The following is a 24,071-nucleotide window of genomic DNA, read 5'->3' as shown; positions in this document are numbered from 1 at the left end:
ATTTGACAATTTGCGGCGATTTACAATGAACTGAGCTTGTTTGAGCAACCAATAACGTAGTATAGTCTAACAATAAACAACATTTGTTTGCTTATTGATAATTTTTAAGCATAAGAAACCTGCACAATTCTGAGTATTATCGACTCGTATACTGATCTACCACGCTAAACACAAAGGTAAGACAGCCAAACGACACTATTGATCCGTGATCGATCATGGCACTACCTTCCCAACCTTGATTCATGTAATTACTACCGCTATACCTCTCCATTCTCTTAGCGCACTTGCAATTGTACATCTTCGGTACACTATTTTCTGTTGGATGTCTATTCCTATTTGCTATTTTTTTTATTATATCTACCATATCCTGATCTCTCACTTTTGAAGATTGGCCATCCTTTGGACTATCCGAGAACTCAATATCGTCTGGATGTATACTGTAATTGCAGGAGTATAAAACATTATCAACAAACGTTCCATGTTCACTGTAATTCAACAGTTCATAACGTTGAGTGGTCTGTAAATATTTACATTATTATTACTATAAAGTGCAATGATAAATATATATATTTTATACTATGTATACTATTTTTGGTGTTTGAAATGCAGAACATTTTTTGTCAAATATACATTTTACATTTAACGCTATACAACAAATAAATATATAAAATACCATTAAAAAGCCAAATTTACCTCATCGAAAAAAATCACAGCATGTTTGGTAGATAAAAAACCACATGGACCATATTGAGTAAGTATCATGTCAGAATCACCACCAGTTCCAATATTCAAAGTCTTAGTAGTTATAAATACTGGAGGACCTAGAGTTTTTCCCAAAGGAAACAATAGAGCTTTTGCTTTTCCTGCACGATTGAGTATCTTATAAGAATCATCGCCAGGATTCAATATTTGCTCTAATCTCTGTTGAGCTAATGCTTCCAACACTGGTCTTTCTAAGAGACTAATTCCTTCTTTTAGATTTACACCTAAATTACTTCTTAGAAAAATGTTGTCTTCCATTTCTCTATCACTTTCACATTTTTTTTCATCGCTCAACTCATTCGTCCTATCATTTTGTACTATTTTTTCTCTTTTGTCTGCTTCATCTGTGCACTGCTTTATCTCCTTTTCTTCTTCAACTTCCATTTTTTCATTTTGTTCATTTTTCTCTAACAAAATGCCATTATCTCTTGATTTGATTTCTTCTACATCTGGCACCACACTTTCACCGTTTTCCTTTTGCACATTTTCACATTCATCCTTAGAACTATCTGTACAAGATGAATTTTTCGCAGTTAGATATATGAAATTAGTAGATCCATACTGATTACAAAGTTCAAGCTCTGTTGGATTTGCGTAATGAAATTTTACAGTAGGTGGAACTTTCACTCTAGACTTTTGATTGTGTTGAACTTTTATTCTAAATGGAGGATTAATTGCATGTGCTTTTCTTAAAAACTGTAATTTTACTGCATGTTGATCAATCCTTTGATGAGCAAACTTATCCCACAATTTTATTCTCTCTGTGGCAGCACAAGAAGTCAAAAGGTTTTGATCGATAAAATGATTTGAATGATTTGGACACATCCACCGACCACTTGGAAAAGCAGTTAATGGAGGATCTAAGCAGTCTTGATGAAAATATAAAGGGCAGTAGTCACATGCAATAAGAGGAGCCTTTCTGCAGCTTCTTCCACATTCAAAACAAAGACGAGCTGGCAGTGGAATAATTGATCCATTTTCATAATAATGAATTTTACCTATAATGATAAAGAATTATAAATTTTTAATATTACTATGAATATAATTGACACTTAACGCAAATCTTAACTACTTAAACAAAAGAAAGTTAACCATTTAGGTTATTCGAGTTACTAGGCCTTCCTCTTTTGCAAGAAATAGGATCTATTTTATCTGTTCCAGGAAATGTAATTGGTAATTGTAATTCTCTAGGTAAACTAAATTCTTTAGGATTGACTAATGAAGCTGCAAAGGCTAGAACTTCTAGGGCAGATTTTTTCTTTTTTTTTTGTACAAGGATACTTTCTTTCTTTGAAGCACATCGACAAGAATGACAAACCCATTGCCCATTAGGAATATCTGATAATTCCAAGGGAGGATCACTGTAATAAATAATAAATATTATTGTTCACATCACACATGAATTATTAACATTTCACATAGATGCTCTTACTGGCATCGAAGATGGAAAGATGCTGGACATTTGTCACAACATATTAATTCTCCACCATCACGACAAGCATCACATGAATCTCTATTATGACCACGTCCAGGCCTCTTGAAATATACATGCCTTCTCTCTTCTCTTTCTTTTTTAAATTTTAAAGAATCATCTGAACTAGGTGGAGCAATCAATGCCTGTATTTGCTACAAAAACGTGCAAAAATCAATAAATGATTTCAAGAGTTGTATTATTTGATAAATAAGAAAAGAGTTGAAACTTACTGGCATCAGTCCACCAGAATCTATATCATAACCAGGAACTTTACGAGACATGGCTTTGTTAGTATAACAAAATCCTCAGCTACTGATTGCTTTGACCAATAACAATAGCAATAAGTCTTCTTTTACAAAAACATTGCTTCAAGTTATGAAATCAATTTTCTTGTTTTCACTTATTTTTTGCTTCATGGAAATATATTCAATCATTTAAATATTATAACAATTATAATACATAAAAAAATTTCAATGTCTGACGAATTTTAATCGAATTATTGTAGGTATGTATAATGTTAAGTTAAGAGCAAAGCGTTACAAGTTTAATTCTGTTCTGGCGCTAACTTGTGGGTTAGTAGTTAGTATGTATGTACACTTAAAATGCGGGAGAATTTTTCTATATACACACTACACAATATTCGTTGAGCAACAACTGTTCAGGGAAGCAGCCTTCTTTACCAACGTGGTTGTAGCAGCGTCTATCAACAAATGTTATTTTTATTTTTATATAGTAAAAACTGTATACTATTTCTGGATAGAATTTCAACCGATTCAAATAAGTAACTATTTTTTATCTTAAATATTATGATTTTTATAGTTTATACACAAGTAGATTGATTTAAACTGAAAATAAGTAAAAACATTCAGTATACTCAGATATTCATGAACTCGTGATCGATATTTGATAGTATCGATAGCTGTTCTAATTTTGATTTTGAAAAATACTTGATATTCATAAACATTCTTTTTACACGTGCAATATTTATTTCCGCTGCGATTAAATCTTACTAAATTTCGGTTGAATTTTATTTCATAATAGAAATATATTAAACTTTATAACGTAAAGAAAGTCACTCTTTGAGTGGTCAAAATATTAATTATATGTAGAATGGCGTATAGAATAAGTAGAACGGCGTTTTTTTTTCTCGATATGCATACATGTGGCTAAGCAGGTTACCATTGAAATTATAAATTATATACTAATTACAGAAATTATATTTATTAAAAAGTATGGAAAATAAAAAATTTAGTTTTCAAAACTCATGTATGAATTATGATAACTCATTTAATTTTTTTATACATATATAATACACTTAAAATTATATAAGCATATAAATATTTGCATTTATTCACAATAATTTACAAATTTACAAATAAAAAAATTAATTATTTGTCATAACATATAAGCAGAATGCTAATTCTGATAACAAGTTTATATATATCTCTAACAATTAACTGAATTAGTACAGTTATTTTACATTATTAATCACCACAACTGGAGGACTGTCTGATAATTTCACTGGCCTTCTTCTACGTCGAATTACAATTACCTTTTTCACTGGTGTCAAAGAAAATTTAGTTTGCAATATATTTACACTTTTCGCAGCTGTACTATCTTCAAACGAACTTTCTGATTTTACAACAGATTTAGATAATTGTTCGTGTAACCTTTCATCAACTACAGGCTGTCCAGTATGATTCTTAATCAAATTATTCCTTACTTCAACATTTTCTTTTAAACATCCATTCTTTATTATAGTATTTGTTCCATTATGAAGCTCAGTTCTTTCCATATGTAATCTATTTTCGATGTCTATTTTATTTTCTGAATTATTTATTTTTAGGCAATTCTGGGGTGCTTGTTCTAATAAAATATTTGAAGTAGTTGGAATTGAAATAGATTTTGTTGAATTTTTTGCTTCAGTTTTTTCAACTTCTGTGCTATTAGTCTTCATATCACTGCTTTGATTTTCTTTTTCTATTATGGTATTTATCTTATCACATGGTTCAGAAACAGTTCTGTTTTCGTTGACTTCTGATAATACATTTTGCTTTGCAACGTTAACATCAATAGTTTCATTACTTTTATTAACTTTACATTTAATAGAACTTGTTTTATAGATAGAGATTTCTTTTTCTTTGATGATCTGTGATGATGTATTATTAATCTTATTTGCAATTTCTTTGAAAATTTCTGGTTTATTGTCTTTTAGAACAACTACTTCATTTTTACTAATTTTTTCATGTAATTCAATGTTCGTATTTTCTCTATATATGATGTTCTCCTCACTTTGGGAAAGTATACTGTATAAAGTACTATCTTTTATTTCACTATTACTCTTCGGAGCTAACTCTTCATTGTTTTTTTGGAAAGGTGTTGCCAGTTTACTTTCATTATTGCCGTTTTCAAAATTATTTTTCTCCAAGAAATTGATTGTATCTATGGGCTTATCTGTAGGTTGATTTTGTGCTGTATTCGGTACATTAAATGAATTCATAGACACATCAGAGTCCGTTAATTCACCATCTTCCAAATCAGACAAAATTGTTCTACTTAATGTCTCTTCAAACCTGTTTACTTGTTTCGAGATAGCTAAAGTATTTACAGAATTCTCTTCAACTTCAAAAAGTTCATTAATCAAAGTTTTTATTTTATTTACATGATGACTATCGTTTTTATCAGCATGAGGGCTTGTATATTTTACTTGGTTTTCATTTGAATCCTTTATTTGATCTTTTTCAGGATTAGTTAATTCATTCAAAATTTTATTTTGATTATTACCTAATAATTCTGTTGATTTCTCCTTTTCTTCTTTCACATTATCTTCAACGTTTCTTAAATTGTCTGTAACAGGTATCGATGTACTTTCGTTCAATGAAGTACTATTAATAATATTTTTTGCATCATCCAGTATGTTCCTTGCTTGAAAATTTGTTTTTAAAACAATTTTATTCGATTTAATATTACGACTGAGATCTTTATCTGGCGACATTTTCCTTCTCTTTTTACTGTGTTGAGGCTCGTCAGATCTCTCGTCAGATTGTCGTTCCTTTCTGCGTTTAGGACTTTTTCTTATAATTTTAGAATTTTTGTTTGGTTCTACATCTTTCAGTTTGTCATGACGATCCCTAATTTTTTCTTGAAGTTTAATTCGTTTAGGAGAACAATTGACTCTATTTTCATCACTGTGGCGACTGCTATTGCTTCTACTACGATTTTGAGACTTATTACGATATGAACTTTTTCGACGTTCACGCTCATGGCCAAGTTGATCGAGTCGACTACGTAAATCATTGCGTTTATGCTTATCGTAACTAATATGATCAATTTGATGCCGGTTAGATTTGGAACTAACATACTCGTGATAACGTATCCTGTGGTTGTCGTTGATCGTTTGAGATGTTATACGAGAGCTATTGATAAAGCGTCCACTGTAGCTATTATTATTCCTTTTGTCAGATTGATTTTTTTGAAACTGAAAATTTAAATCATTCGTTAGTATAATTTCAGAAAAATATTCAGAAAGAAATATTTATTAAATATCTTACAATATATAAAATGTAATATCTACTAGTATTCAAATTATTATATTTAAACTTTATAGAAAAACTGATTTACCTGTTTGGAGTTATCACTAGAGAAGTCTTTCAATTTTTCTTTGTGGCCGTGCAGTTTGTTGCTCACGCTCGGTTTCTCGTCTGGTATATTATTGAAAGACTCCGTTATTTCACCCTCTTCAGTTTCCTCGTCTGTCATCTTTAACATTTCTTCTTCTATTCTTTTTCTTTCTTTAATTAATTCTTCCAACTGTTTTTCATTCCGAGTTTTTTCAATTTCTTTTAGTTTTTTTGCATGATGTTCATCCTCTTTTTCTCTACTTTCATCCTCTTCTTTTCTTCTTCTCTTCTCAGTATCTTCTTCTTTTCTTCTTCTCTCAGTCTCTTCTTCTCTTCTCCTCCTTTCAATTTCTATTTCTCTTCTCCGCCTATCAATTTCATCTTTTCTTTTCCGTACAATCTCTTCCTCTTTCCTCTTCCTATCCATATCTTCTCTTTTTCTTCTTTCAGTTTCTTCTCTCATTTTCCTATACAGTTCTTCTTTCTTTTGCCTTTCAAATATTTCATCTTTTCTCCTTTTTTCAATTTCATCTTTTCTCCTCTTATCAATTTCTTCTTTCTTTCTCCTTTCCACTTCTTCATCTTTTCTTCTTCTATCAACTTCCTCTCTCCTTCTATCTGTTTCTTCTTTTCTATTTTTTTCAATTTCTTGATCACTTCTCTTTTCAATTTCATTCTCTCTCTTTCTGTTTTCAAATTTGTCTTCTCGTTTTACTTTTCTATATTCCTCTTCTTTTCTTCTTCTGTCTAGATCTTTTTCTCGTCTAATTCTTGATAAATCTTCTCTTGTTAGTTCTAGATCTCTTTGTTTTTCAAGTTTTATTGGTTCATCTTGTTTTTTTATATAAAAATCTTTTTCTTTTTTACTTTTAAAATCTCCATCTGTCCTTTCTTGATCCATGTCAACTTTCTTACTCATTAAATCTTCTTCATTCTTTTTTTTTGCAATGTCATTTTTATATTTAATATCATGTTCATTATTTTTCATCATGTTTTTGACTTCGGTTTTTTCATTCTTCAGCTCTTGTGTATGAGATACCATTGCATTTTGTACATCAATTTCATTTAGTTTCCAATTTCTAATTTCCTCTTTAGCTACTTTTATATTTGTTTCTTTCATCACATTGGTGGCCTCTTTATTTTTTGAAACATTAAGTTCCTTGTTCATATGTATATTCTGTGAATCTTTTAATTTCTCATTATCTAATTTCTTCTCAGTACCCTCCTTTCCATTTAAAAATGATTCTTGTTTTTGTTTAGCTGCATTTCTTTTCTCTTCTAATAATTTTTTACGCAATCTTTCTCCATAGATTGTATTTCTATATTCAGATTTTTTAACAATGTCATCATCAGATTCATCGCTACTATAGGAATTTTCTGGAGTAATAACATTTGAGGAGAGATTATCTATAAAACATTTATCAGATATATCTTTCTCTTTCCATTCTTGATTAGTAGTGAGAATTGAATGTATTGGAGGTGGTTGGAGGTTATATACATTTTTACTGTCTTGCTGTTCTGAAGACATTAAACTCATTGAAGGTGGAGCATGATTAAACTGATATAAATTTGGTGATTGAAACGCAGTAGTAGAATGCGCATTTACAGATAGCTTTAGTAAAGGAACAATACTACCATTTGTTTGACGATGATTTCTCTTAAATGTTAGATTATCTAACCTAAAAGAATACGTCGATAATGAAACTTTAAAAAAAAGTATTTTCAGGGATATAGATAAAAAAAATGTAAAAAGAACTTACTGGCTCCTTAATTCTGCAATCTGACGTTCCATTCTCTTTCTTTCTTGTTTGGCTGTTTTCCATAGAGAAGAATAATGTGATAATACTAATTTATGAACTCTTTCAAGTTTTAAAAGCTTTGTTCTTAATTCTATCGTATCTTTTTCTGATGAGGGTCGTTCTAGTTTATCCTGTAAAAATAAAATAATAACATTAACTTAAAAAATAACTCAAAAAATTTAACCTAAAACACTTACGACTTCAACATCCGCTTCATACTCTTGTTTCAGCCAGGCAAAGTCAGGTAGATCGGCATAAATATCAAAATCGTCCATTGTGCAAATCCAAGCAGCAAATATTCTGCATACTTTGGTACGAAGTGCACTGGTAAATTCAACAAAGAAGAGTAAATGTACACTCTGTCATATATTGCGCTAATATAGGTATCAAATTAACAGTCTACCATATGATCGTTTAGTTTCGCGCCAAAAAAGTTTGAGAACGCAACTGTTTACTGTTCCCTTAGTGTGGAAAGACCCTTAAGATGCGATGAGACGAAACGAGAAATAACACTGCGTCCACAATAGCATGTAATCATGGAGACTATATACTTCTATGTATATATGTGGGCGTTAATGGTCCTGGGGGAAAGTATCCAAGAACCTGGGAACCAGGGAGAGACGCAGAGAGAGAAGCAAGAGTTGCTTCTGGATGTGATTTATTAAGGCACTTTCCAACTGTCCAACCGTTGTGTTAGTTAGAGTGGTACTGACTACTGAGCGGCAAGCACTCGCAGCGTAGCTGCCTGCTAGTGGTGGTTCCCACTAGGCCGTTACGCCACCTATGGGGCATCTACATATACAATACATGTTCCGAAATATTTTTTTTGTAAATGCACCTTAAGGCTCAAGCGAAATCATAACCTCAAAAACTATGATAAGATACAGTGTACTAATGTGTATAATAACTAAATTTACTCACAAAAAAAAAGTTGTTTGAGATTCAAAAAACCCAAGATATTGTTGAAAATATAACTAATGTTACAACTAATGTGTCAAATATCTTAACATAATCTACATCTTCTGAGACAAAAGATTCATCATTTGATGATCTAAATGTTTTATTAATCTACCAGAAATTGAATAAATTTGAAAATATTGCGAATATGGGTTTACGATTTCAAGAGCTGTGCAGTTTTCAGTTCTGACAGTAAAATAATTTACTATTGATGCACTTTTTAGCAGAAGATTTAGTTTTTAATAAACAATACATAGTTTCAGAATGCTTATTTAATTAGCACTTTTGTTATGCAAATACCTAGTGAAAAAAAATTCTTTAATATTTATTCTAACAAAATCTTAATCTTATAATCAAAAAGACAACCACTAAAATATCAACTACCTTAATTTCATTCTTGATATGTTACTTTTAATCATAAAAAACAAAAAATATAGTCTACATTTGAAAATATTAACATGTAAACGTTAACATTTTAACATGTAAAAACGTTGAAGTATTTAAAATAAATATCTATTTTTCTTTGAGAATTGCTATATATTTTTCAGGGACTTATAATATATACAAATATATCCCTTTAAAGTGCCTTGTATTGCATTCAAGTATTTTTTGATATTTTATCAAATATTATGTTATCATAGTTTTTGAGATTATGATTTCGTTTGAACCTGAAGATGCATTTACAAAAAAAAAATATTTTGGAATACATTACTTGATCATCACGTATGTATACATGCTATATTATGGACGCAGTGTAAGAAATATAGGTATGAAAGAACTCTGTAGGAAATCGACAAAAATTGACCTAGAAAAATTATAGAAAAATTACGCATCATTGGCAAGGATAGCAACTCATTAATAATTCCGAGAAACTGCATTTTCGTAGCGTTTTAATTCGGTTTTTATAGAAATGAATTGACCCGGTAGCATTAATTACGCGCAATTTTTTCATCCAATGAAAATATTACAACCATCCGTTATAAAAAAATAAATATTATTTCTCATTACAGTGAAAGCAATAATGTACCTGAACAATCAGTAGGTAACGTAAACTCAAGAAGTAATGTTGCACATAGTAAATGTGCTCTGAAAAGGCATGAGTTATTTTTGAAATATTCAGCAATATCAACTATGTCAAATATTCCAAAATTTATTCTGATTAAAAAACCCACTATTAACAAATAGTTAACATTGACGGTTATTTTAGAAAATAACCCATTCCTATTAACATAACTCTTATAGGAGCGTAATTCCTCTGAGAATATATTGAGAAGTGTAGATTTATGTTACCGACTGATCTTTCAGGTGTATGTATTACTGTAATGAGAACTAATATCTATTCTTTAACGGATAATTATAACGATATGTATAGATTTGATTGTATAGAAAAATTGTGCGTTGTTTTCGCTAACGATTCAATAGATTTATTTCTATAAAAACCGTATCAAAATGCTACGTATATTCAATTTCTACTGATCTGGGCATGTTTTTTTGGAATTTTGTACATAAACAAAAAAGAAATTAGGCGGATTTATTAATGAATTTTATCCTTTTCAATCACGCGCAATTTCTCTATAATTTTTCGGAATATATTTTCGTCGATTACCCGCCGAGTTCCTTCATCCAAAATACGGAAATTAATATGAGAATTGAGAGATTTGTAAGTAAAAAAATTTACATGTAATAAACATGGGAAGAAATACATGGATTATTGTCTTATCAGTATTACGAATTACCGAATTAGTATTTGATTAAATTCCTTAAAATTACTTAAATCAATATTTTTGGATATTTTATATTCTTATTCTACAGTATTAACAGTCTGAAGAAAATATCTTTGAATTTAACGACAACGGGTTGTTTGTATGCAAGTCATCACGTAAACATTGTTGACGTTATCTGTGGAATAAGAAAACTTTAATGATTATCGATTATTCCTAGTGGCTGCTATAAATTACGGTAATCAGTGCTGAGTAAATTGCAATGAATTAGTAGATTGCAAGAGAAATATGTTCATTTCTTCGAGATTGTTATGAAATAAGCAGTTTGTACGTATCCATAAAATCAATAAGCAAGGAATAATGGATTGGTGGCGCGGCGTGTGCTCGAAATTACGCGTACACTTCGTGGAAAAACGGGACGAAAAGCTTAGTCTATTTCTTTTCATTACGTCTCAATAATTCTCCGTACTTCGAAATGTCGCTGTCTTGACATTGATCTAGCCCATTGTCCTATTGTCGCTATTCCAAGAAGTTTAATAACTCAAAATGCCGGCCTTGTGCAACATACGACGACAGACGACCGGCATTGCATTCATTTCCGATTCTTCGCGCACGCGCCTCTTCCTCTGCGAGATCAACCTGTGTGACGGTGGATTTTCAATGGATCCATTTTAATCCTTCAGCCACGCTGGATAGCTAGTAAATTCATCGTGAACAAAGAGCGAAATTAATTTGTACGTTTGCGCGACAGCACGTTCACTATTTAAAATCCTGGAAATGAGTCTGAACGTGCGTGAGGACACATGAAAAAATAACGTTACCCTGAGTCTGCCGGCGCACACGAAGACTGTTCGCACGCGCAGGTAAATTATATCGCGCAGTCGCGGCATTCGCATCCCGCGGCGGCCGGCTGCACAGAGACGGCGCTACGGTCGCGATTCTCTCGTTCGCGTATATCGCGCGGCGTGCGTTCGCCGCACTTCGCAGTCGCATCTTCCGAGCGCGATCAGTGCTGACGCGTACCGTTGGCTGGCTGGCCGTGTCGTCGACGATCCGAACGTTTCGTGTGTTTCGTACCGGCCTCGTTTTTTACCTAGCTTTTACTACACAGTAATATTGTATACTAGCTGCGCCGGGGACGGTTTCTCTTTCTACGTGCAACCGTCCATCGTTTGGCCTACCGTCCATGTATTAGTGTGTGTGTGTGCGTGCCCGCTTTTTTCTCGTCTACCTACTTGCACTGACGCACGATCGCGTGCCTGTGATCGAGTGGTGTGCAGGCGCGGGAGAGCTGTAGAGCCGATGTGGAAATATCGGGAGATCTGTTGTGCTGTTCGGTGGCGGCGCTAAGCGTTCAACGAGAAGAGCAGAGTGGCGAGTGGCGATCGGCTGGAACTGCGAGTGTGAGTGCGAGAAGCGGGGAGAGAGCGCGAGTGAGAGAGAAAATATGCAGCGTGCCTGGGAACTCGAGGACGACAAGTGCAGCCATAGCGAAGAAGAGGCTGAGCTGGCAGTGAAAAAGCGCAGAGGAGCCTTCAAAAAGCGACACTGAGTCGAGTGTGACGAGCTGCTTGCGTGCAGTTTTAGTTGAACAGCCCGAGATAAGCTAAGCGCAAGTTGGACTGTGCAGTACAGAGATCGGGCAGCAGCATCGACTAGCGCGTACATAAGTGCAAATAAGACCGATACAAGAGGAGAGTCGTAGTTGAGAGAGGGAGAAAGCTGTTGTGGTAGCCGTTCGTTCAGTGGTTGTCAGTGTGTGAGTGCGAGTGCGTGCAGCAGCATATAGGCAGAACAGCGCATATAGGCAGCGCGCAGCTCTGCGTGCGAGCGATAAGAAGCCCAAGGAAAGAACAAGAGAGAAGAGGGGGGAGGGGCAGTCGTCCACAGTCTCACACATAGGCAGCAGACGAGAGCAAGGTAGGTACGCGTATACGTGTATGTGACGGGCTCTTTCTTTTGCTTGGCGAGTAGCACGCAAGGTCTGCGTGCGTGTACGCGAGGATTTCTCTGGCGGGCTCTCACTCTCATCTCACCGCCGTGTAGCCGTAGCAGCAGCCACCGTTATTCTCTCTTCTCTGGTCGTCGCGGGACCTGTTGATAGTCCGTGCGCAGCGCCTCTCGCACCGCGCGCACATACACATCTATAAGTATATTTTACAGCCACGACCAGGTCCCTCTGTCTCCTCTCTGAGGCGTTGTTTGCATCTCTCGGTACCTGCCGGATATTTAGCCGCGTGCACGGTGAACGATGTTTTTCGCGGAAGCGAGCTTCGCCGTCGTGGAGAGTCGACAAAGGCATTTTTTTCGAGTGAGCTGTTCGATTCGCTGGCGACGCCGGCGTCGGCGGCGACGAGGACGGAATTAATCGTGTGCGCGATCGCTTGATAGATCGTCTGGAATTTGTGGGACGCGCAGGAAACGGGTTATCGTCGTAATCTTATCAGCGACGCCTCGCGCCTTGGTGTCTATGTACACTCAAGCAAGGGGCTTATCGGCGACCGCTCGTTTACGACCTTTTAAATGCTCAGTCGACACGACAAACTTTCGTGCAAGTATAGCGTCGGAATTAAATTCTAGAGAGAGAGAGAGACGGACAGAATGCGCAGTTCATTAATTTCCGAGGGCGAATCAAAGTTTTCAGTCTAAAAATAGGCCATGACGAGCGAGTCAAGTGTGCGCAGACACGATGATTAACGCTATGATCCTCTTGCTGCTGGTGCTGCTGCCACTGCAGCTGAAATTTTCATACAGAGTCAAATTTGAAACATTTATTCATGCCGACTATGCTCGTCTTGCGACTAATGTATGCTCATTGCCGCTGCTCCCGGTTTCGCTAACGAAGCTTCTCTTTCTCTCCCGTGCGCGCGCGAGGATTTTTCCGTCAACGTCGGGCTGGCGCAGAAGAAGCCGCGGAGGAGTCCTGCATTTCGGCCGCTTTCCCTTTTGTCTTTCGCATGCGGCGAGCAGGAGGCGTGAACGATGCGCTTTGCGTTCAGCAGCGGCAGTTCGTTAGCCGGCTCTCTGCCTGCGTGTGTGCCCGGCAGCTTTGCGAGCGCACACGGCGTGAATCACAGTTGTACGTTGGCAACGCGACAGCGGAAAGCGAAATTACTCTCTTTCTTCTCTGTACGTACGCTCCGACCGACTGTATGACTACGACGACGAAGCGAACGGCGGGAGGAGTGGGGAGGGGGGGCTTTTAAAAAGCACTGGCGCGAGAAGCAGAGAGATTGTCGGAGCGCTCTGCACCTAGCCAGCGCCGGCGCTGCCATTGCTGCTCCCGCGCATCATGCAGATTGTCTCAATCGCGACTATCGACTAATGGACTCCCTCGTGACTGCCGACTCGACTCTCGCTCGCTCCGACTACAACTGCAATCGCGATCCTCCTGTAGCTCAACGTACACGCTACTTTTGTCTGATAAAATCGTTGCCTCTCTTCTCCCTCGAGCTCCAATCAAACGCTAATTATTAATTTCGTTAGGCTAGCGTTGTCAATATACGTCGATTACGTGGTTGCGCTGCGGACTGTCTGTTCGGCCATCAATATTAATGACGATCGTCTGCGCTAATCGGTAAACAGAACAAGGCAATCCGTTCCTCGCGGAAACGTGCTTTTTCGATCAAGTGTCCGCGCGCAAATGAAAAAAAAAATACTCCCCGAGTGCAAACAGACCGCGCTTCCAATCAATCGTTGCGCGCTTTTTTAATATCAATTTGAACGAGAGAGAGAGAGAGAGAACAGCAGCGAAAGAAATTCAGGCCGGGCAAATAGAGCGAAATCCGGGTGGCCGCACTGATTGTTTTGCCCGCATGAACCCGCGCGCGTCAGCTGACGTAGCAATTGTTTATTCAAGGGTCGCGCTCGCGCCGCCGAGGAAAGAATTGAATTTGTTGCTGCGGAGACCACCCCCCCCCCCTCACGCCACCGCCGCCCCGAAAACTCGCAGCCCACTCGCGCATTCCGGCGTCGTCGCGCGCGACGAAGCCAAACAAAAGTACGGCTCCGCGCCGGCTGCTGATACACTTCGGCGACAACTCGACGGATAAATCGCGCGGGTCTTCGACTGTTCCCACCTCCTAAATCCGCCCGTTCGCTGTCCCGCTTCTCGAGTAATAGACGATCGTGCGCCCCGTGCGAGTTTACTTGTCGAAAGAAAAGTTTGACGCAGCAGCCGTGCGATTGCCTTGGTCTCTCGCGCTCGAGATTACTTATGCAACGCGAAAATCAGATCGACGCATCAGTCGTTGACGAGGGTTCCGAGCGGTCGGTCGGCGTCGAGGGGCAGAGGCGATCGAAGCGGAAGCGTTCGCCAGCGAAACGATCGTGCGAGAGCGAGGCGAGAGCAGCCGGCGCGGAGTCGGTCAAAAGCTGATTAGCGCGAGGAAAAGGCGGCCGCGCGCGCTCCCGGCGCTCTGTGTGCGTCTCGAAAGTTTGCAGCGCACCGACGAAAAGGAGCCGTTCTGAGAGCTGTGCGGACAAAGGGATCGCGGCAAACTTTGGACAGCAGCTGGCTGCTCAGTACGAGGCTAGCGCACCCGGTAATAATCACGATAATCCAGCAGCGGCAAACAAGGCGTGAATTGATCGCTCCCCGCGGCGCCACGCTTGCGAGCGCAAAAACGGCTCGCGCGCAGCTTCTTGCGCGACTCGGCGATGCCGTCATAACGCTTAATTTCCGACTGGAGCTAATCCGTTGGTGGTCGGACTTGCCTATCTGCTCGCCGGCCAGGTGAGAGCGCGCGCTGGAAAACGACCAGGCGAGCGGCGGCCCACTTGTAATCTGCGGATCGAGGGCGCGTGCGTTTCGGCACATCTGTGGCGCGTGCGTTTCGGCACATCTGTGGCGCGCGCGTACCTGCTCAAAGAGTCCGGAAAGAAAAGTGGAGTTGGGGGGGGGGGGAGTAGAGAGGCCGCGACTAGCTGTGCACTCGGATGCTGGCCAAAGGCTGAGAGGAAAAGAGCTGCTCCAAATCAAAGCTCTTAAACTAAACGTTCCGCACGAAAATTGCCAATCTATGCCGCTGAATGGCTGGCTTTGGAGAGGGCTGCTGTCATGATACGCCATCGATCTTTCGCTTTTTTACCTCCGCTCCCCCGCCGCCTCGGATTACTGCCGCGCTACTAATTGGACCACAGTACAAAACAAACTCGCAGCGAATTTATATTTGCTCGTTTTTTCCCGTTGTTTTCATTCTCTCTCTCTCTCTCTCTCTCTCTCTCTCTCTCTCTCTCTCTCTCTCTCTCTCTCGGAGCAAGCAACGTTGGCAATGTTTGCTCGGTTGATAATTAAGCGTATTTTTAACTAGCCGCTCGACCGAACATGCGCAGCTCAAGTGCGATCGAAAAAACGAATGAAAAGAAGCAACGGACAAAAACGAAAAAGACGAACAATATCGATGCTGCACTCGGTGTGTAAAGCTCTGCAATAATTCATAAGCAAATAAATGGCGAGCTGGGGGGGGGGGGGGGTGCTGCAAATCCCAGGCGATCGTCCCGACGCGGCGCAGAGTTGAATGCACTCTCGCTCTTTCGCTGGCAGTAGCGCGAGCGACGAAGATATTGCCTCTGCAAGTATAAAATTTGATAATACAAGTTGGCGTAAATCGAGCTGTGCGGGCAACAAAGTCCTCCGTAAATGCGCGCGCCCCATTTCGATTATTTGGTCAGGTCGTTGACTCGAAGGCATAATAAAAGCGCCGCGAGCACGAAAAAGCAAAAGGAAAAACAGAGCAGCGAGCTCCAGCGGAGGCAATAAAAGTAAAGGGAGAGAGGAAAAAAGAGTAGTGCTGAGGGAATGTGACTAGCCGTTATTCGCCGCTCGATTCCTCGTTCATTGGCGCGCGACGACCGCGATAAAAGTGCACACTCCGCTCCCCGCGCCTGGCGCGCTGCGGCTACGTGTGTGTGAAAGAAGCTCGGCGTTGGGGAGCTTTGGCGCGGGCGAAATTATGTGTACCTTGGCCGGGCATCAGTATTTCAGAGAGCTCGCAAGACGCCTTTCAAGACGCGAGATGAATATGACAAAGCTATCTGCCGGGATTAATGGGCTGCACGCGCCTGCAGCGAGCTCGGCAAAAAGCACACGCCTTATCGCCCACCGGATATACATAAAAGGAAAATCACTCTCCGACTGAGCTCGCTGCCAGCGAGTCGTAGCGCGAGTGCGACGGCCCGCTCGATCCTCCGACAGGCGGATTGCGGATCGTTATTACTCGTTAGCCTCGGTCCGACCGAGCGATCCATTATTTCCAACGATCGTGTTAATGATCGAAACAAGCCGTCGGCCGATTAGCGCAGCGCTCGGCGAGGCGCAATTTCCGAAGTAACAAGCGCCAGATGGAGAGCAGCGAGGGTCATTGCGAGGTTCGCTTGGTGCGCAAGAATTGGGTCGGACTTCTCGCTGTCGACGACAGCGAGATGCCGGGACGCGCGCGAGAGAGCCGCCAGTCCATCGCCGGCAGCGCCCACGAGGCAATCGCCGCTCGAGCGAGTCCGGCGAATCGCCCGCGCGTGCCACTTTCGCGCGCCCGACCGATATTAGCACCGGTAGACCGTTTTCCAGGCCAATATGACGCGCCGGGAATATTTGCGGCGGCCCTATCCTCGGCACCGCATAATGCCTCCCCGAAATTGCTTCACGCCGCCCTGCTCCGCGCAAACCTCGTCGGCTTTTGTTTTCCTACGTCAGCGCGGAACATCTGCCAGCCCGTGGAAACTACGACGCCGGCCATTGTTCATCCCGCCCCACCCCCGCCCCCGAACGTTCTCGCTCTCTTGTCCGCGGCTACTGCTGCTGCGTGTTATAATGCCCTCGCTCGTTTTCACGCCTCGTCGATGCCCCTCTCGTTTGTATTCTAATTGCGCGTTGCGCCGAGCGCCAAACTCGTCGGATAAGCTCCTGCCCAGCGGACAGAGCAGAGCGCGCCCGGCAATCGGTGTCAATTGGGCAAGGTCAAGCGCTTTAGTCGGGCTAATCGTCGCGGCGCGCCCGATGCCAACGAAGCGCCGCCGCGTCCGGCGGTTTTTCTTCCTCGCTTTCCCTGCGATTTTCGCCGCTCTTTTGTCGTCGGCCGCCTAACGAGGTACCGTCGGCGCGCCCACCTCCGTCACAGCACGTCGCTCGACTTTCCTCTCTCTTTCTCTCTCATCGACGAGCATTCAAAGTAGTGCGAGCGGCTGCGAAAGCGGAGACGAGCTGACGACGGTTTTTCCCTCTGCTCGCTCCCTTCTTTTTCCCCGGCTCGCTCGCTTGCCGCCGCCGCTGCGCAACTTCATTGAATTTCAGCGGCACAAGAAATTCACGCGATTATCGAGTAACTGTCAAAATAGAATAAAATTGGGCGGCTAGCGCTGGCGCAAATCAATGCTTTATGCCTACATAACAACCCGACCAGCAGCCCTGGCAGCGCTGGCTTGTCGGTTATAACGCTTCGGCGGTTCGCCTAGTAATTAATTCAAGCTCTCCGCTATTCGATTCACGCGGCTCCCCGTTGTATCACAGTTCGCGTACGAGCAATCATCTGCAGTACGGGAGGTTGGCAAGCGCAACAGCGCGAATGGGGTGTCGCCGACGTAACAAAGCGTGCGCGCAAAAGATAAAGAGAAAGAGAGATAGAGAGAGAGAGAGCGCGTGGGCCATTTGCACGAGTGGCTCGCGCATAATGACGCACGCGTGAGAGAGTGCGGAGTTGGAGTAGCGCTCCGTTGGCGGTGGTTCGGCAACTAAACACGAAAGTTGCGCGTTCGCATGCACTCGGCGGGGTGGCGGCGGCGGCGGCGGCGGCGGCTGCGGCAGTTCGAGAGCATAAGTAGGAAGCGGCTAGTTAAGCGTAATAAACAAGTTGCTGGGAGCCGGCCGTGAGTGCGATAGCGCGCTACGTGCGCGGAATAGTCGCGCTACGATCATTGTTATGCAAGTCGCTCGCAGCTGCGAGCCGGCTTTAGTCGGAGATCGTCGGCTGGCCCGCACACCTCGGCACGCGGACTTGAGTGAGAACTCGCGGCCGGACGGATATTCGGAGACTCGGCGAAACCGAACGCCGGGCATCCCATTACCGGAGAGCGAAAGCTAGCTCGCTCGCGACGCTTCGCGCCTGCTCGCGGGGGGCTGGGAGGATCGGTCGCCGGCTGGCCAGACGTTGGGGCGTAGGTGCCGTTTGTCGCTCAGCGCGCGTACGCGTTCCTCTCGCGAATCCGCGCGGAAGGGCTACGCGCCTGCTTGGTGTCGCAACTCGGCGCTGGAAATTCGAAGACGCAACGCGGCAGGCCGTCGACGCATTGCTCGTAACAGGCTTTCGCGCGCCAAACGAACTTAGCACGCCCATGCTCTCTCCGCATTAGCCTTAATATTTCGCAATTCCAAACTGCTCTCCGGCGGCTCGTTCGCCGCCGCCGTATTTTTGGAGTCCCGGTGGGCACCGTCGAGTATGCTCGCACGGAGATCCCCACAAGGACGCCCCGCGAGTCATTAAGCGTCGTTAATAAGCGGAATCCGCGCGCGCGTAATTACGCGCCCTCTCGTCTGTTCCGCGCGCGCGAGAGACTCGACTCGACGCGGCTGGGGAAGCCGAGCAGCCAGCGACGCTACTACGACTTCTCGACGCGCCACGCGCGCCCACCGTTCTCGCCTATCACGCGGCCTTTTCTCCGGCCGAGAGAAGGGACCAACGTGAATTCGCCTCCGGACGACAACCGTCTGTGTCCGCGTTCCCTCCTCGACGCGAAAGAGAGCGCGCGCGCCATCAATTTGCGCTGTCTTTCGCAGCGAGCAGCGCGGGAGGCGCCTCGACTTTGGCAGGCGCCCGCACTGTCGTCTTTCTGCCCCGTCGCATTTCGTTATCGCCGCTCATCGCGCGGCCCGTCCCTGCTCGCCACCCCCTCCCCCTTCGGCGCCGTACAACTTCGCGCGCGCCGGTGCGCTCGCAGTCTCGAGCAAGTCGCGCGCGGCGCTTCGCACATCGATCGCCGTCGCAGCGTCGGTTGGTAGAGGGCCGACAAGCAGCGCAAGCGGCATCGGCCTTTGAGCAGCCGCGAACGACCGAGGCGTTGTGCGACCACGGAGAGGGAAAGGTTCATTATGCCGCTGACAATCGCGAGCTCGGCAGGAGTACATAATCGTGCCGGGGCCGCGGAGGTGCTGCTCGCGGTGAGAAAATAGAGACGAGTCTCGCCGATCGATCCTCGCAAAGTTGGCGGATACACAGAGTAACTTTGGAATGCTCTCGAGCGCCCGCAAAGCGGAGAGCCCCAGTCGCGGTGGCGCCGAGCCGTGAGAGCCGGGGAGAAAGGGGGAAGTGCACCCGCGCGCGCGGTTCGGCTATCGTGCGGGCGCAGCGGCAGCAGCCACGGGGACAGTCGGTGGATCGAAGCGAGCTCTCGGCCGCTCGCGCTTGGATCCGCGGTTGACTTGCAAGCCCCGGCAAAGCCTCCCCGTTGGCCCTTCCAGCGACTAACCAGGAGATACGCGCGGCGCCGTTCCCCGGGCGCGTCGCGCCGCGCCGCAAAAAGGGCCGCGTCGCGCCGACTTATAGGCATTCCGGACGCGTGCGCGCGCTCGCCAGCAGACGGAAGTATAAATTTCAGTCAAATCTCACCGGTCTCCCGCGCGTCCGAAATGAACTTTAGCACGGCGCGCGCAATTTATTCCCGAACTCTCGGAGAATCTTTAACTCGCGCCGGCTCCACGCGCGCGCGAGAGAGAAAAACAAAGCCGGGAAACGGTGACTGCCCCCCTCTTCTCCGGCTTCTTAAGCTCCCTGGAGGACAGCGAGGGAGAATAGTGGCTTCATCTCGCGCACGAGATAAAAAAAACATCGAGAGCGAGAAGGAGCGGTGCCGGGGCTCGAGTGCGGAGGAGTGATGTGCGATCTCGCGCGCAGTTTCGGGCTCCATTCGGGGCGGCCAGCGGCAGCTGAGAATAAGAGCACTGTCGCTGCTTTGCGTCTACGGGCCAGATATTGCCCGCGTAAAAGTGCCTTTGCAGCTCTCGGACAGGATTTTTACGAGTTTCCTTCCCTTCTGCAATATTGATGGAAATCTTAATGGGTCAGGTAACCCCCGTCCGAAGCAACCCGTTACATACCCCCCTCCCCCCGATCACTCTAGCTTTTTTCGGTTTTTCGGGAAAATCTGAATAATTCGCTGCTTGTCGATGGCAAACGTACGCTGCGCTACGCACGCTCTTTGCTCCAATTTTATTGTCGCGCTAAAGGGCAGCTTGTAATTTTCACTCGCAGCCCAACATATTGTACGGCGAGCTGACGTTGCGATTTTTCCTGCAAAACTGTTGACTCTCTCTCTTTCTCTCTGCCTCGTGGAAAAATCGAGTAATAGCGGAAATGGCGCGCGCGGGGAGGGTGAGAGCAGGCACGACACCATTCCTCAAATAGCGCCAGGAATAATCTGTTTTATTCGGAGAGATAACACGCACTTGGCGAGATTGCCGGCTACGGGATGAGGGGTAACGGCAGAGAGGCGAGAAAAAGGTCAAGAACGACGAGGAAATAAAAGAGAAAATTACACGGGTGGATATCTCTGGCGTGCAAGTGGAAGTGGCAGCAACGCCGGCGATCCAGCTTTCCCGCCCAACCCCCCTCTCTCTCTCGCGCGCGCTACCTAGGCGCTTGAATAGTGTCGCGCTCGCGACAAAAGAGGGGCTCTACTTACGGGCGAGGGGCCATTTTTCCTCTCCCTCTTCAGCCTCTCTCCGGCAGCAGCAGCTAATGTGCCATGGCGCGCTATCGCACGAATGTGCTGCGCCTCGAAATCCGTCCAGCTTTTACGAGCCGGAGAACGGACGGCCGTCGCTTCATGATTTTTCAGCGCTGCGTCACATCAATTATTCGCGAGCGCCCGAGTTGCTATGTGCCGAAAGCTGGCCGCGCGGACGGCTCTGGAGGCAGGGACAGCGAGAGAATGGCTTCGGCCCCGTGCTACTAGTCCGCGTTAACGAGTGGGCCTCGTTTTTACGAGCGCTAGCCAGCGGAACGCTGGCCATTAGGTAAATCTCGGGGAAATTCGCGGACGTTAAACCCGCGCGCGCGGAAGAAGCTCGCTGGCGTATAAAATCCAGGACTCGCCGCGAAGCGACTTGCGCAACGAGAAAAACACCGACTAACTCTCGCTTCTCTTTCTCCGCAATTACCCAAACTTTCACCCAGCTCTCTCTCTCTCTCTCTCTCTCTCTCTCTCTCTCTCTCTCGATACGCTACCTTACACGATTCGAATCAAACCCTCTATTGAATCGTTTAAATCGTCGTCACTCTACGATTACTTGATAAACGGAAATCGTGACATTAGGGAGAATTCAACCCATTGCCTTTGGACCTTTTCTAAATTGAATTATATCATTCAGCTATTATTTTGTTTATTGTATACTTATATATTATAAATTATTATATCTGTTCGACTTTTAAGTCGAAAGTTTATGTCTTGTTAACTATAATGCGAGTAATTTACATTTAAATTGGGATTAGTTCTACATATTGTCGATAATTATAAAATGTAGAGATTTCATTTGTAGAAAGAGTGGTAAATGAAGCTAGCTCAATTAAATAAAGTATCAGATTGAACAAACTTTTTCTCTCTGGACTATCGGCCATTGTATTGCAACTCTATTTCGCTATGGCCTCGGAGTGATGCACGCCACGGAGGATAAAAAAAAGCCGTACCCGAACACTTTTCAACCTTTCGAGTTGGCGTCGCTTCTACAAAGACTCGCAACCGGTCGAAAAAAAAATATAGTTTTTTTATTAGCCTGCGCGCTTAAAAATTTCTCTCGCTTTTTCGCCTTTGTCCAGCAATTTTCCAGTCGTTAAATGGAATTCGCGCGCTTCTTCCCTTCTATTTGCTGGAAATAGCTCGACTACTGCCGTCGTGTTACAATAGCCATTCCTCGTAGTCAGCATTTCAAAAAGATAGCTCTGGAGCCGGGATAATGTCTATTGGCGTATCGATCTGCCTCGGTTAGAAGATGCAATTCTATATTGATGCCGCGCGCTCGCGTTGACGTTGTCGCCCCTATATACCTCGCTGTCGAATCGCCATTAGCGTAATGCCGAGTTTCTTGCCAAGACTTGGCCGTTTATCCGACAAGGTCGTTTCACGACGCCTGTAATAAATGCGAGAGCACGGTGCGAACGAGTCTTTCCTGGCGATGAGCCGATTCTCCGCTGATTGGGCAAAGTCGTTAGCCGAGCAAGACAAAGCGTGCAACGAAACTCGCATTAGAACGCACATCCGTTGGAAAGCTTCGGATGCGCGCAATAGCCTTGTTTCCCTAAAAAAATCGATCCAAGTTGGCGCTGCGTAAGTCGCCTTCGCCAAACAGTGTCATCCGGCTCGGCTTTAGCGCGACGTCGACGCGACCCGTCCTCGGCAACGAGCACGTTCAGATTTTGCAAATCACCATATAGCTTGATTATGCAATCGGTAAATCGGTGTGTACCCGAGGCTGGCGAGGCCTGGCGCCGTCCATCGCGATCGTATTTGCAGTAAGTTCTACGAGGAAACTGGCCGGCAAATCCAGCCTCCAGTCTCGAAAAGAGTATGTTCAGCGGAGAGGCAAAGTAGCTTTTATGAATTACGCTCAAGGGAAGATTTTCAAAGTTATGAGATTATGAGTCGTAATGTGCGCCAGTAGTAGCAATTTTGCCAAGTCACGCGCGTAATTTTCAGCGTAAAAATGCGGAAAGTTGCTTTCCTCGCTGATGAATTCTGATACACTTTGAGCGCGTGCACTGTTACGAGACGACGTTCTAAGAATGCCTTTGCGCGTTACGCTTGCGCATGCCAAAACGACAGGATTTCATTTGCAATTGCCGGTGGACTCGCGCCAGTACCGTTGCGGGCTAAAGACGCAGCGGCGGCAACGGGAGCAGACGGCGCGTCACCCGCGCGGTTTTGTACGTTTTCCGAGCGGGCCGGCCTGCATTTTTACGCTGGTTTTGCGCGAGGGCAGTCGGCCAGCGCGGCTAGCCCGAGTCAATGGTACTCCAGCGCTGCCTGGCATTAAACCTATATCGGCACTTCCCCCCGGAGAGTTTCTCACGAGCTCTCGCGATTGCCGAGCGAGAGCTCCATCGGGGCAATAACCTGCGCCGGCGAAGGTGTCGCCTCAATAAACGCAATTGGGTCAATTTTAAATTACGCGACGATGGGCATCTGTCGGGCAATTACGCTTAATTATCACTCGCAGTGCCGATTCGAGACGAGCCTTACTCGTTCAGCTGGTTAACGTGCAGTTTTTCTCGTCGCCCGATCACGCCTCGCGTGCAGCATTCCTCGCTCCGCCGAAAACCACTATTTCACCGAATTGCCTTTGACGGTCGACGCTTGCCGTTGACGTGCTCTGCCGCTCCGTTTCATCCGGCCCTGGACTCCTCGTAAACGCACCATCGCGATCCCGGAGCAAAAGCCCAGCGGAGCAGCCACGAAACGAGATAGCGTTGGCGCCGCGGATTCGCCTCTTACTTCTGATTATCGTGCCGCCTTCCCAGTTTCTCACCAATATTGGATTCCGTTCGCGAGCCAGCTATGCAAAATGCCTCGCAGCTTAATGAGCTTCGAGGGTTAAGGCAAGATCCTCGAGGCGTCTTCAAAGCTCGAGCGGTTGCGCCACCTGTAGATCAGCCGTGCGCGCCGGTTTGTTTTCATTTGGTTTTCCCAATTCTACGCTCGTTACGAATCACCGCTTTAATGCGCCGGAAGTGCAAGATCCAAGATCAAATCGCAC

The 24,071-nt window shown here is 44.2% G+C and overlaps 3 protein-coding genes across 4 annotated transcripts in view; 1 reads left to right on the top strand and 2 right to left on the bottom strand.

The window, feature by feature from the left end:
* Nucleotides 1-122: 122 nt before the first annotated feature.
* LOC131671929 (PHD finger protein 12) lies at nucleotides 123-2,807 on the bottom strand. The gene is made up of 5 exons (XM_058948741.1): nucleotides 2,467-2,807; nucleotides 2,195-2,388; nucleotides 1,855-2,123; nucleotides 694-1,760; nucleotides 123-517 (listed from the first exon to the last, which is right to left on the bottom strand). Exons 1-5 carry the CDS (start codon nucleotides 2,515-2,517, stop codon nucleotides 137-139), a joined length of 1,962 nt encoding a protein of 653 aa, XP_058804724.1. The 5' UTR covers nucleotides 2,518-2,807; the 3' UTR covers nucleotides 123-136.
* Nucleotides 2,808-3,524: 717 nt separating this feature from the next.
* LOC131671936 (calponin homology domain-containing protein DDB_G0272472-like) lies at nucleotides 3,525-11,101 on the bottom strand. Of its 2 annotated transcripts, none has more exons than XM_058948749.1 (5): nucleotides 10,803-11,101; nucleotides 7,853-7,979; nucleotides 7,617-7,786; nucleotides 5,858-7,535; nucleotides 3,525-5,714 (listed from the first exon to the last, which is right to left on the bottom strand). In XM_058948749.1, exons 2-5 carry the CDS (start codon nucleotides 7,928-7,930, stop codon nucleotides 3,708-3,710), a joined length of 3,933 nt encoding a protein of 1,310 aa, XP_058804732.1. In that variant the 5' UTR covers nucleotides 7,931-7,979; nucleotides 10,803-11,101; the 3' UTR covers nucleotides 3,525-3,707. The 2 variants fall into 2 exon arrangements, with proteins under 2 accessions (XP_058804732.1, XP_058804731.1); XM_058948748.1 differs by lacking the exon at nucleotides 10,803-11,101 and adding an exon at nucleotides 8,059-8,335.
* Nucleotides 11,102-11,339: 238 nt separating this feature from the next.
* The window catches only part of LOC131671937 (afadin-like), a 30,316-nt gene continuing 17,584 nt past the window's right edge, over nucleotides 11,340-24,071 (top strand). Inside the window, exon 1 of the mRNA XM_058948751.1 lies at nucleotides 11,340-12,253. The gene's annotated coding sequence lies outside the window, so the exon portion shown is untranslated. The remainder of the gene's footprint in view (nucleotides 12,254-24,071) is intronic.

The sequence above is a fragment of the Phymastichus coffea genome, unplaced genomic scaffold (genome assembly GCF_024137745.1).
Source record: "Phymastichus coffea isolate CEN01 unplaced genomic scaffold, Cenicafe_Pcof_1.1 PCOF00139, whole genome shotgun sequence".
NCBI classification, from domain to species: Eukaryota; Metazoa; Arthropoda; class Insecta; order Hymenoptera; family Eulophidae; genus Phymastichus; species Phymastichus coffea.
The sequence above is the reverse complement of the archived record's forward strand: the minus strand, read 5'-3'. Positions and strand labels throughout refer to the sequence as shown.